Raw genomic sequence first — 13,518 nt, 5'->3', positions numbered from 1 at the left:
ATTGCCCCCCCCCCCCGCCCCCCGCCACGCGCACATCTTGAGATTTGTTTTTCTCTTGTCTCATTTCTGAGCAGAACAGATGCCCCTTCTAAACGTTGAATTTGAATATAAATCACATTAACTTGATTTCATGCTCGCTCAACACTGCCCCCATCTGGCAGACGGCTGTATAATCTCCATCCCCTCTGTTTTCATCAGCCACAAACAGGCTTGTTCCGCCACCTTTCACCCCTGTAGGTACTGTGTCTCAGCTTATCTGTGTGAACCCAGATGCCCCCTCCTGTGTGTGACAGCCGAAGACCCTCGACACACACTGCATTTTCTATTAATAACAGCGGCCTCGCTGTGGTCTCGCTGCTCTCCGGGATGACAGAGGATCCATCTCCTCTGGTAACAGATGTGATAGGGACCCAGCCGCCGTATCGTAATTGACAGTGATCGGTGTGACCCAATCAGAGCCGAGCTGCCCACGACATCACGAAGCCGCTTCGATTTTCCTGGTCGGATACGTGACCGGTGCTGCTGCCAATTCCAGCTGAATCCCCAATTTAAATATTAGATTGTTGACATTTGAGGATTTATTACAAAAGACTGTTTCCAAATGTTTGAAGAGGAAGATAAACTCTCTGTGCTCGACCCCCCCCCCCTCCCCCATCACGGCAGATGAACCATCTTGGCCTGTTTTTATAGTCCCCCAACATCTGGATCTCTGAGTCAGGAAGAGTGAGTAATAAGTAGAATTTTCCATGTTTGAATGCTAATTTTCCATTGATGGAGCGCAGAACGATGCTGCTCAGGTAAAGCTGCTGTTTTTAGCCCCCCCGATGCTCCCTACAACATCTGAATGTCATTTCGGAAGGACGAGTCGTTCATTTTCCCCAGCAGCTGTGTCCAGGGGAAAGATTGATCCAATTTTTGTGGTCGGGAAACTCATTTGGAACAGCAGGCTGGAGCAAAGTCACCACAGCACCTGTCAAAGTTGTGGGACATCGAGCCCCTCTGAACCTTCGCCACGGTGGTGGCGTGTTCCCGGAGGCTCGTGCCCTCACCTGATCCTCATTCCAGTAGGAATTCAGTTCAACAACCGTTAAAATTGCCTAGTTATCATATTAACTTAGCGTTGCAGCCTATAGCTCAGCTGTCATGTTGGTTAGTTTGTCTCCTTTTGTGTCTTTATGTGTTACATTTAAAAGTAACCCAATTTCCAGCAGATCCACTCCAGATGACCTGTTTCTTTCAGTTCCCTGACAGGTCGGTATAAATGGGCAGTCGTGTGTCTTCGCCTCTGGAGGAGGCGTACGGCAACGGCCAGGGAAGCAGGAGGAGGAAATAATGGGGGGTTAAATAATACATCACAATCCAAATGCAGATGGTGATTTTTAGGGATGTTTTTCTCTCTTAAACTCAATCAAACTTGATGATTTTGATGAACCTGTGGCTGTTTCAGAGGTTCTGCTGGATCTACTTCAGTCTAGCTCTGATATTCAAGGAGAGAAAATGAAGGCGAGATGTTCCAGCAGGTGTTTGAGGGAACATCAGCGTCCTCAGAACTGATGGTGTCATGGAGCCGTGTGCTCTTATCTCCCTTTGTAAGGAACAAATGATCCCTCCAAACTTTCCAAAAGTGAGAGGTCGCCGTGGTAATCCTGTGAGAGTCATCAGGCTCCTTCAGCCTGGAACCACCGCTGCTGCCGGGTGCAGGAGCTCCTCACTGAGCTCCTAATCTCACCCTTCAGAAGCTCTCGGAGCTTCAGCGCCTGATTGTGCCGCAGCACAATGATGTGAGATATCCGTCCTCTACAAGCAGAGTGAATACGGAGCGTGAGCAGCATTCCAGACCAGCATCTGCCCCCCCACCAGAGCAAACAATCCAACGTTACAGCAGATCACACCATAAAATACGGACAACTCTACCACCCCCCCCCCCCACACACACACACACACACACACTAAAAAACATTATTATCGCCATGGAGACCAGTGTTGAAGTCAACATCAGTGTATTTCAGCCCAAACTGGAGCTGAAGGACAGACAGACAGACAGACACCACCTGCTCTCTGAGGACGACCCCTGAATTAACGCCTTATTTTTCCCGCCGGTGCATTTGTTTGTTTGTTTGTTTGTTCCTCCCCGTGGATTTTCACGGCCAACAAATGATGCAATTCTCTCATGAAAAATTTACTATGAGACCCCTTCCCCACCCACCACCACCACACACACACACACACACACACAGACACACACACACACGCGCGCCCTGGGACACCGAGGCATCTCTCCGTCTGACTGAACTGGGTTATTGTGCTGTTCCATCTCCGGAGGGACTCACCCTCGCGGTCGGAGACATCATTTGCTAATTAACCGAAATGTCTCCTGGCGTCATTTCTTCTCTCTCTGACTAAAATGAGGCTCGTTGGAGCCGAAGTTCTGTAAACAGGTCCAGACGGCTGCTCTGAGGCCACAGGTGGCTCCTCTTCAGAGGGGGCGGAAACTCGCCCATTAAACCGCGTCAGAAAAGCTGCTGTCCCACCAAATGGACCTCCGAGAACGGCCTTTAACACCAGGAGAGGGTCTACGTCCTCACAGGGGTCGACCCCATCCAATCCCCATAATCGTTTATTTCAATCAATACATTTTTTTTTTTACGCGCAACCTGACAGCCAGCGCGTCCCCGGGAGCCTCCAACCAGCACAGACGGGGCAGGTGTTTGATTTTTATTGAATCTGATATTTGGTGGCATAACTTCAATCCTTGACTATTGATGATATTCACACACACATGCTGGTACTAATGGCAACGCGGCTGCGGGCGAACCGGCTCGGGAAGTACATGAAGCCTTCGGTGGGCGGAGTCCTGGGTCTGACACCCGCCACAAACCCGCCACAGCTCGCGCTTTTGAAAATGTACAAAATGGCCGCCGGATGTTATAATCCACAGCCTCAGTGAGTTATGTGCTTTAACTGATTAGGTGAATGCTGCTGAGCATCCCCCTGTCGCCGCCGCCGCCGCCGCCGTCCCCAGGCCTCCTCATACCGTCACCTCCGTCTTGCTGTTGGTGACGAAGTAGGGCTGCGGGGGCACGTAGCGCGTGGAGCGTACCTCCTTCTCCACGATGCAGAGTCTTTTGGGGATGCAGCTCTGTCGGAGGCCCGCCGCCTCCTGGCTCTCCCAGGGCCACGGCGCCGCCGGGCTGGTGGCGGTGGCGGCGGCGCTGTAGCACAGCGACTGAGAGCTGTGGCTCCTGTGGCTCTTATACCTGTGTCCGTTCTGCTTCAGCTGCCTGGGGGGGCTGTAGGGGTTACTGGGCTCCGGCTCCATATCCAGCGCTTCCATGGGAAGGCTCCCCTTGGTCGCCATCTCCATCACCTGCCGCCGGTTGCCGTAGAAGCCCTCGTTAGCTTTCTCTGCTAGCAAACAGATAAACATGGTGATTGCAGGCCTCTCGTTAGCACCCTGTCCTCCACATGGACCAGTGCTCATACTTCAAATCAGACTATGTCTGCCTCCAGAGTGAATGCAGGTCAAAGGTCAAATATGAGCCGCATCTCTTCTCTGCGCCCTGAATCAGTTGGGCTTTAAAAGCTCCTGATTGTCCCCTGTCCCCAGTCTCATTAGCTAAGCTTTGCTCTATTTTTATTTTCTCTAATTATCAGTTTATTCAGCTGCACTCCAGCCGATTAGCTGCCAGAGAGGCTCAGACGTTCATGCACGTTAACCGGTTTGACACCGTCAGTGCAAAACACTGGTTATTCGGTGCATTCTTGCACTTATTTTTATTGCTCAGAGAATCATCCAGAACGCAATTTCACAAATACAGATGAGACGTTTCCGTGTTTATTTTAGCGCTCGGCAGAATTTCACTGGCGTGATCTTGCAGACTGGGACTATTTTGGTACTTGTTGTGATTTTCCTCAGATGGTGTTTGAGAAACTGGCACGTAAATATATTCGTTTTGTCTTTTAGAAACATTGAGTTCTCTGGCGAAGGAGGACAGGGGCGAGCATCTTTTTCACTGTGTGGACGCACGGGAGAGGTGTCCTCACCCACAGCCTTGAGCGTGGTGTACTGGCTGAGGTCCTTGACGGGCTGCTGTTGCTCGTACGGGCTGGTCAGCTGCCCCACGTCCGGATACGGCTGCGTGACCAGGGCGGACGCCTGCGCCATGTTGTTCATGTGGTCCATATCTGGGAGAGGAACCGCAAGTAGGTACTAAGAAATGATGAGTTAGCAGTCGTGAGTCTTATTAAGCCTCTCCTGATCTCAGATGCTAAACGTTAGGCTTTATATAAGGAAACCTGCATGCAGGGCTTCGTGCTACCATGGCGACAAAAGTCATGAGCTTAAATAGAAAAGGAGAGCGAGCGATTGTGCGACCGCCCTGGGTGGAAGTGTTGCTTTCAATCCGGGCTTTGGTTAAATGGGCTTGACGGCCTGACGTGGAGACGCGACCACTTTCCCCTCAGTGTTTCTCCTCCAGACCCAGCTGGGGAGCCGTGACGGTTCTGTTCTAATCCCACAGTAGACATCTGCTAAATTAACGGGTGCACAGCAAACAGTCTGGCCTCCCGCCTGCTGGCACCACAGAACAAGCAGATGTTCGCGGCGCCTCCTCGTTTAGACGGAGGAGATCAATGCAGCTTTGTACCTATAGGAGGGGACCATTTGTGCACGATGTAGATCTCTCTCTTTTTTTTACACGTGCGCATCCGTCCAGTTTAAACCTAACTTCTAGACTTCTTCACAGAACATCCCTCAGTTTTATACTTCATAATTTAAAGTTTACGGACTTAAAACGTGTCCAGTAAAACAGATGATTAATACAGGAAATAGGCTAATAGGCTCTTATTCCCAACTGGTCAAGCTGGAAACTTTCTAACTGTTCTAATTAATCCGGAATTCCAGAAAGTATCGACGCTCCGGCATCACACGATCAGATCTGCGGCGTGCTGGTGGCGCCGGTGCCCGCCGCTGGTACAGAGTCGCACGCTTGTGAGGTTAAAGGCTCAGCGCTTGTTTGGGGAAACAAGCAAGTTTCCACTCCAGACACCCCCCCCCCCCACCCCCCCACCCCCCCCCCGGAACTCATCAAAGATTTAAGGGAGTATTTTCGGAGCTATACGACCTGAAAGGAACGGGACAAGGAGAAGGTTGCTCAGACAGACAGACAGACAGACAGACAGACAGACAGTCACCATTTAGAGGCTCAATGATTAGACCTGTCTAACATCTCCGGGGGGGGGGGGGAGGTTACGGCCTCCGGAAGTCTCAGGGTCCTTTTCCCGATGCTACTGAAATGCTTTGCTTTGTGTTTCCATCTAGGCGGCTGCCTGCGGAGCGTCCAGCCCGACAGATTGTTGCTCTCTCTGAAGAAACGGGGCTCCCTCTGGAATGTGAGAACATCTGTCCAGCCGGAGAGGACGAGCAGAGGACACAAGCACGTGGTTTTGCAACAAAAACGGGACTCCTGACTTGGACGTTGCCTCCGAACCAGCCAGCAACCAAACATCTGGAAGGATCGTCCGTCCAGGCTGCCTGTCCTGATCTGACCGGAGCTTCCAGGCGGTTTTGGTCAAACCGGACGGCGAATAAACGGATTTGGAGACTCATTGGATCTGTGCCCATCAGCAGCCAGCAGGGGGTGTGTTGTTTTTATTTTACACGTGGCGCTTTTCTTAGAATATTTGAACTTTTTGAAGCATTCGCTGGCATTTGTCGCCGCGGTGCAAACCGCACGACAGCTGACTTAATCGGCGTCGGCAGCAATTACTCTTTAAAAAACGCCGTTGTCCGGGTGATGAATGTAACAGTGAAAGGCTCTCCTGCCGGTGAAAGCTTTTCTTTTATGGCCCGTCATTTGCATAATTATCCAGCTACCAGGGAGAGGTGTGTGAGTGTGTTGGGGGTTAGCACGGTGATCAGGTTAGCTTTTTTATACATCTTTGTGGGAGCGTGTCAGCATCGGCGTTCCTGAATAAGTGCGTGGAATAATGTGAGACCCCGGCTGGCCAAGAAAGGACCGTGGGTTTGTGGGGAGTTGTGTTTTGATGGTGGCGGGCGGTACTCACGGAGACTTTTCACTGTCACTCGGGTGTGTATGTTCTCGTAGTGCTGACCGAGGCCGATGTCGTCCATGTGGTCGGAGGCAGGGTGGCGGATGACGTGTGCCAGGGCTCTGCAAGGGTGGAGAGGAGAGGCGTAACAGCGTTAGAGAGGAGAGGAGCGTCTGTCTCTTCGTTTTTGTTGATTACAAAAGTTAGCAAGAGCAGAAACAACCCTAATTCCTGTGCAAGTGTTCCATCACTTCCTTTCAAGAGCAATCAGCTCTTTATGTGTTTAAATCAATGATGATGATGATGATGAGTTTAGGGGACACCTGCCATCACTTTTGGAGGTGATGGTTCATAGTGTAAAGGGTAAAAAGGAAGAGCCCGGGCACGGTACCCTGAGGAATACCTGTGCCACGCAGGTGTAGAGCTCTCTTCTCAGGCGTTTTGGGGACTGAAGCTAAAAGAACTGAGACTGAACCCACAGACGCTGACATGGGTACCGAGCCCATGGCAGGCAGAGCTCTGCTGTCAATCACATTTCACAGTTGCATCTATTAAGTGCTTAAAACCCGACTGGAAACGTGTAGCTTAACAGCATGTCAGCGTAAATCTGGCCTGTCAACAAAGAACAGCTGACAGAAACCATTTACATCAGAGGCGATGCGCTGTAATTGATGGGTGGGAGAAAGGCTGCTAGATCAGACTGTGTGTGTGTCTGTGTGTGTGTCTGTGTGTGTCTGTGTGTGTGTGTGTGTGTTTTCTGTTTCATGAGTAAATACCAGATCAAGATGTTGACCCGGTTATAGAATTATCATTTTTTAAAGTTTAAAATTCTGCAGCTCTCCACACATTCACTTGTTGCATTCGTCTTTGCGCACTCGCGCACCACACCCGCGCACGCTGGGCACGTTTTTACGGATCCACTCGGGTTAAAAATCAGAGAGAACTGTGTTGAACAGCTGAAAGAGAGTTGTGGGTCTCCTACCGTGACGTGTTTTCCCGCTGCGGCCGGTGCGTCTTCTCCAAACCCAGCTTGGTGAAGATTCCTATCAGGGCCATAATGGCCACCACTCCGCAGATGACATACACGATCATGTTGGTTTTATCCTTGGCGGCGTCCAGTGACACTTCCACTTTGGGCGGGGGTCTCCCAGTCATCAACCACGGCGGCGTGTCGTAATTCTTACAGGTGGTCTGGTCCAGCCGGGAGCTTTTGAACGCGCAGCAGAACCTGAAGCCGCACGTCCCGCAGCAGTACAGGTAGCTGCCCGTCGTGCACACGAAAGGCGGGTCCCACTGGCCCATCACGTCGTAGTAACCGCGGCATTTGTCCTCTGTGCGCGGGCTCTCTGTCGGCTCTCTGTCCGCCTCGGTCGTGTCGTTAAACTCGGTCACCAACATTAATTCGTCGGCTGCTTCACCCGGCTCGCCCTCGGCATCACACACCAGAACTTTGAGCATAAAGTACCCGAGTAGCAGCTCTGCCCCCCGCATCGTTGCTTGTTTTCACCCCTTTTTACGCTCCGACAGGCTCCCTTGAATTCGGACGCATCCTCCGGACAGAGCCGCGTCCATGCGTAAACGCGCCTCGTTCCAACTGCGATGCGTAAAAGCGCAGCAGGTCTTCTTTGTCCGAGGGAAAGAAAAGGAAAACAGGCTGTGGCACTAATGTTCTGACTGTTGTTGACGCACCTGCCCGGTTCTGCTGGGGGTGTCAGAAACCTCAGAGAGAGAGAGAGAGAGACAGAGAGAGAGAGAGAGGGAGAGAGGAGGCGCATTTAGCTGTAATTACTTCCCTCTCTGCCACTTTTTAACACTGTAATGAGACAATTTCCACGTATATTCTAATGTACATACGGTAAAGTATCTACCGTATTGCGTCATGATGTTATTTTAAACATTAATTTCTGAGAAACCTCTACGTAAATCTGATTTTCACTTCTTTTTTTGGTCACTGAGCCTCTTCAAACCACAGATTTTGAGACATTTTTCTTCAGTTTAATGAAAATGATGTAAATTATGACTTCATCTCGCTTTTAGGGCCTCACCGTGATCCTCAGCGCTTTCAGGCATATCTAATAACATTTTTTATCAGTCCATCTCTGCCCCTCTCTGTGAGGGCCACTACCAATTTTGCTAACATTAGCACAAGTCGAGTATTATGCTTTGATCCAACTGTTCTGGCCACTGAGACTCTTGGGGCGTCTTTAAAAACTCCTCACATCAGCGTTTTGTGTGATAATTGGGTTTATTTAGATTCCTTTTGCGCACAGCAACATTCCAATAATCCGAGTTTGTCTGAAACGTAATAACATTATTATTAGACGCTTATGCAACGTGTCAAACAGGCATCCTCAGTGATCAGGTACAAACACGGCGACCTGACAGCCTCACGTCGGAGAAAAGCTCGCCCGCTGTTTATTTTTAGAGGATCCGTTTTATCTAAAATTATGATTAACGAACAGAGGCTCGTTAGCGGCCGCCTGAGGAATCTCAGCCTTTTCTTTCTTTGATGCTGAATCATCTTATGAGGCTGCTTTTATTTACAACTGACTGTCAGGAGAGTTTTGGGAGCATCTTTAAAGAAACTAGAAATAGTTTGCACGCTCCCTAAGGAGGCTGGAAAGTTTGATTTGATTGTTTTAAAAAAAAAATAAAAAAAAATCCTGAGATCTGACTGACTTCAGACGGTTTAAACATCCCATCGTTGCCAAGTCCAACTAACGCGCTGTGGCGTCGTTGTTTTTTGGACGTCCGGCTTCTCTTTGGGTTGCTGGCGCTTTCACATTTGTTGTTCTGCAACATCCGGCTTCAGGTGGAAGCAGCTGGGCTTCATTACTGCTTCACATTAGGAGCTTCCGGGGGTTTCTAACAAGCAGCTTTCTTTCCCCTTTGTCCATTTTCTGCTGCTTCCCGTGAAAACGCGGAGCCCCAGATAACCCGCAATTAGAAAGCGACTCCGTCTCAGTAATGGGGCTGTGCTGTTAGCATTAGCCTCCGGTGTCACCCAGCTGCCTCAGTCCGCTCATTGCAAATGCCGTCAAAAGCCGCGTAGTTCTGCATATTCATACACGTGTGTGTGCTCCTTTTTTCCTTTTCGGAACCAACAATCAGCTGCGTGAACAGGTTTGATTGTCGCATCGGCGCCTGTCGATGGTGACCAAGGACGCGCAGCGGCCCCTTCACTGTCCCGGGACCAGCAAAAACACCTCTAAGTCTGCATCGCCATCCTGTATCTCGTCGAAAGAAGTTCGAGGAAAACACTCCGTGACAGAGATGCGGCGCGTGAACGTGCAGCAGACACTCGCGCACAGACGCGCCTTTGTCTGGTGATCCAGTGTCGCGGCCTCAGCTCGCAGCTGGTACCGCCGGATCAAAGTCACACACGCTGGAAGGAGTGTGTGGGTGTGTGTGTGTGTGTGTGTGTGCGTGTGTGTGTTGAGATTACACACTTTCAACTGCGGTTTCATTTCATCTGCTGAGAGGAACACACGCACACACAAAGGTGACAGTAAGGAAACACTCTCGCGCGCGTGCGTGCGTGCGTGTGTGAGTGAGAGACGAGCTGGCACGTTTTGGAAAAACTGATTCTCTCAGACTGGTTTTCCAAATGTCCAGCTTGATTCCTTCGCCTCTAAACTCCACGACGAGAAAACGCTCAGCCCCGAAGATGCACGTGTGTGCGTGTGTAGATGATATATTTAACAGTCTTACCGTTCACACACACACACACACACGTACACACGCACGCACACACTGAGTTATTTAATCCAGCTGTAGGTTTGCGCGCGTTAATCATTTAATCCCGAGATCCGCGTGATCGGCTCCATTAATGTGGGATGACAGTGAAGTTTAGATCGGAGCGACACACTTTTGCACGACTATAGATAGCTCGAGAACAATCGGCCTAAAAGCGGCGGCGCGTGCGACGTCTCAGACGCCTTTAAGCCATTTGTAGTCAAAGTGGGGCAGCGAGCGGCGTCCGTCCGTCCGTCTGTCTGTCTGTCTGTCCGCCTGTGTGTCTGTCTGTCTGTCATTTTCGCTCCTCGCGCGCGTTCGTACTCGAGAGGCAGAGGAGTGCGGAGAGGCGTCGTCATGGCAACGGGGGAAAGCTGCCAGGATGACCGTCGGAGACCTGACGCTACTCTCTGTGAGCCGCACATGCACGTCGACATGCACACACGTCCCCGTCGCCGCTGTCAAAGCGTCCTAATTCTTAAATCACCCCCCCCCCCCCCCCCCCCCCCCCCCCCTCCCCGGGTTTTTTGGCACATTTTAAATCTAATCTGCAGCTGGATTAGGCCGCAGTTCTGAGTCTTCCACCATCAGATCAAAGCGGAGTGAGATCAGATGAGCCGATGCGAGAGGAAATGTCAATTTTTGCTCGGATGATTCCCATTCTTTTCTGGGAGGAGGGAAAGGGGGGGGTAATGATGAAGATGAGTTTGTCTCTGTGATCTCTCAGAAAATCGGACCCCTGCAGCCGAAAATAGCCCGAGTCCGAGCCCAGGAAGATCCAAAGCGTTTGCACCGATGGCAGCTGATGGCCGTCGGTTTCGGCCTCGTTTGGTCAGGTCCCTTTAAGAAAACAGGAGCTAATCACAAGTGGCTGATTTCCTCTAAAAATAACAGTGAGAAGGAGCTGCAGAAAAGCCGTCCGATTTCACACACCGGGAGAATCACAGCAAATGCTTCTAATTAAATATACATACGACCCGCTTCATTAAATGGAAATTAAATTAAAACATACCTTTGATCTTAAAGGGCTTTGCAGCAGATGCTGATTGTTCGGACTGACCCGCCCTGGTTTGTTCAAATTAGCCGCCGCTGCATTAAAAGGGAGGAATTCTGAACTTTTCCCATCTCCTCAGCACTTTCCCGCCCTCCTCACCTCTGACTCTGCCAGAGAGGAGGCAGCCGGGCCTGACTGCAGCCCGCCGAGGATGCTGCTTCCCCCAGTCCGTCTGCAGGCCTCTCTGGCCGCCTGCCCGGCCCTCATTACTGAGGAGCGAGGGTTCACTTCTTCTAACCCGGTGAGCTTCAGGCATAATGAGCATTCCGGCCTCTGGGAGGGACGCTGGTCTGACGGTGCAGATCTCACTCCTCGCGCTCGCTTTTACTGGTATTTTAAACACTTAGTGAAAACACAAGCAGCCAGAAACCGAAACCAAACCCTCAGTCAGGCGCGGGTTCATCATGCGTGTCGTCTTTTCTTGTTAATGCACTGAAACGCGTGGCTGTTTTAAAGATCCAAAGTCACATTTATGCACTGAAAAGGCCAGAAACGCAGAGCAGATGAACGTCGGCGGTTTTCCTCCGGAGATCTCGTCCATTTGGTGGCTATTTTCGGATGTCATTGACTGTTCACCTTGCCTTTGTGAAACGTTCTTGGCCGGAGGCGATGCATTATGTGCGAGAGACCCAGATACCCTGGGTCTGGGATGGGGTGGTGGTGGTGGGGGGGCTCTAATGCTTTTGCTGCTTCGCTACATTAGATGCTTGGAGGGGAGAAACTGCTTAGCTGCCTCTGCAGAGATATCCAGAACTGGCTCGTATCCTAGAAACTTATGACTCGATAACAGCACAAAGTTGAAATGTCCGCCTGTTCTTCCCGAGACGAGCACGTTGGCCATGTTTACGCTGCTGTGGCTCGTTGGTTTACCTTCAGCTCTCACTGAAAAGGTGCTGCTGATTGAAACAAATCAAAACAGAGGGCTGGTGTAGCGTTGCTAAAGAGATGATTAATAATTCAGAGGAAAATAAAGATTTTTATATTTATAGCCGCACAACAGGGTGGGACAACTGGCGCCCTCTAGTGGCTAACACGAATAACGACGTCTGCCCGAGCTCTGCGCGACATCCCTTTTGAATGCTTGTATTTGAAAACACATTTTGTTCTTTAAATGCACGAGTAAGACAAGATTCTACTGATGGACTAAGGCCCTCAGATGACCTTGGTGTCGTGGACACCTCGGAAGTGAAGGGGACCTGAGTGAGGGCTCCAGCTCAGCAGTGTAACGTGAAACACTTCTGTTCGATCAGGCCTATTTTCAGCACACACTCTTCCCTGGAGCTGATCTGCCTTTCACACACACACACGCACACACACACACACACACACACACGCACACACACACACACACACACACACACACACACCCACGGCCATGCTGAATCCTCCCGGGGGCGTTGCTGCCTCTGATCAGGCCTCCGGGGGGGGGGGGGGGGTCGGAGGGCCAAACTGTCTTTCCTCCATTACGGGGAGGACTGGACTTGATGATGCAGCTGCTCCTGATCACAACACGCTTCAGGACACTGTTGTGACAGCATGATGAAGCGGCTCCATTTGTTGAGGCTGCGTCTCTCTTCCTGACAGATCGTCCTTGTGTTTCTTGTCAGGAGCAGCCAGGATGGACGACGGCTGCCGCCTTTGTCTCCCCCACAGTCGTGTGTCTCACTTCAGCTGTCCCTCCGCTCCGCTTCAGAGCTCCGCTGCAGCCATTTGGTGCCGAGGAATCCTTTATTTCCTCCAGAATGAAACAAGAGGCCACGCGTCTGAAAAAGGAATCCTTCGAACAAGCCTGATAAACACCAGAGCTGCTGTGCAGAGACATCTCTATTTTTAACAGATGTAAATGGAAGACAAATTACACGCTGTCGTATTTATCTGACATTTACAGTCAGAGTCGGATGCGGCTCGCTGTGACTCATGGGTAATCTGTCGGCATCGCTCACTTCAGTTCGGTTTACCATCAGAGGTTAAAATAACAGATTTGTGTCCAACGTGATTTGCAATGAATAACTTTCAGATTTAAAGTTCTTCCCCCATCAAATGTGTCTTTTATATCTGTTAAACGTCTGGGCCCTGGTGGCTGCAGACCTAATTTAGTTCTGATAAAGTTCTGCGGGATCGTGATGGATCCAGCATTCGCCTCCGGGGATAATATTATCACACTTTCAGATATTACAGAGCTTCTATATTTAATCAGAGGGGATGCGAGGAAATGTAGCAGAGAAGCAAACGCCTGCACTCTTTCATTTCACTAGATGGGGGTGTAATCTGTACGATGGAATTTTCCAGGCACCGTCAGGATTTCTGGACCGTTTTAAGGACTTTAGAGATCTCCCAAGAGTTTAGAGATTTAACATATAGTTTGTTTCAGTTCACATTTAAAGCATGATTAGAAATTTTCTGGGTACGGCTGTAAATCCTCACAATAAAGTCCTTTAAATGTGGGGAAACCACTAAAAACATTGGTGGACAGCGCCCCCGTCTGGCCGAGGCCTGCAACAGGTCTGGATCCTACTCCCCTGCAGGTGAGTAAACGTGATGGTTTGTGACATTTTAAACGTGAATGTGTTTCAGCGTGAGTTTCAGCGGTGGTGGGGCGCTGAAAAACAACTCATTCTTCATGTTAGAACCCAATAAAAGGGGACGTGAAACTCATCCAGCCTCCCAACATTATTCCG

The 13,518-nt window shown here is 50.4% G+C and overlaps 1 protein-coding gene across 5 annotated transcripts; it reads right to left on the bottom strand.

The window, feature by feature from the left end:
* Positions 1-1,910: 1,910 nt before the first annotated feature.
* Positions 1,911-10,936, bottom strand: shisa9b (shisa family member 9b). 5 transcript variants are annotated; one of them, XM_029836842.1, is made up of 5 exons: positions 10,799-10,936; positions 7,034-7,770; positions 6,067-6,173; positions 4,045-4,185; positions 1,918-3,408 (listed from the first exon to the last, which is right to left on the bottom strand). In XM_029836842.1, the coding sequence occupies exons 2-5, from the start codon at positions 7,540-7,542 to the stop codon at positions 3,029-3,031; spliced, it is 1,137 nt and encodes a 378-aa protein (XP_029692702.1). In that variant the 5' UTR covers positions 7,543-7,770; positions 10,799-10,936; the 3' UTR covers positions 1,918-3,028. The 5 variants fall into 5 exon arrangements, with proteins under 5 accessions (XP_029692704.1, XP_029692705.1, XP_003964892.1 ...); XM_003964843.2 differs by lacking the exon at positions 10,799-10,936 and having other exon boundaries at positions 1,913-3,408; positions 7,034-7,542; XM_029836843.1 differs by lacking the exon at positions 10,799-10,936 and having other exon boundaries at positions 1,917-3,405; positions 7,034-9,326.
* Positions 10,937-13,518: the final 2,582 nt, after the last annotated feature.

The sequence above is a fragment of the Takifugu rubripes genome, chromosome 5 (genome assembly GCF_901000725.2).
Source record: "Takifugu rubripes chromosome 5, fTakRub1.2, whole genome shotgun sequence".
NCBI classification, from domain to species: Eukaryota; Metazoa; Chordata; class Actinopteri; order Tetraodontiformes; family Tetraodontidae; genus Takifugu; species Takifugu rubripes.
This window is presented reverse-complemented; position numbering and strand designations above follow the sequence as displayed.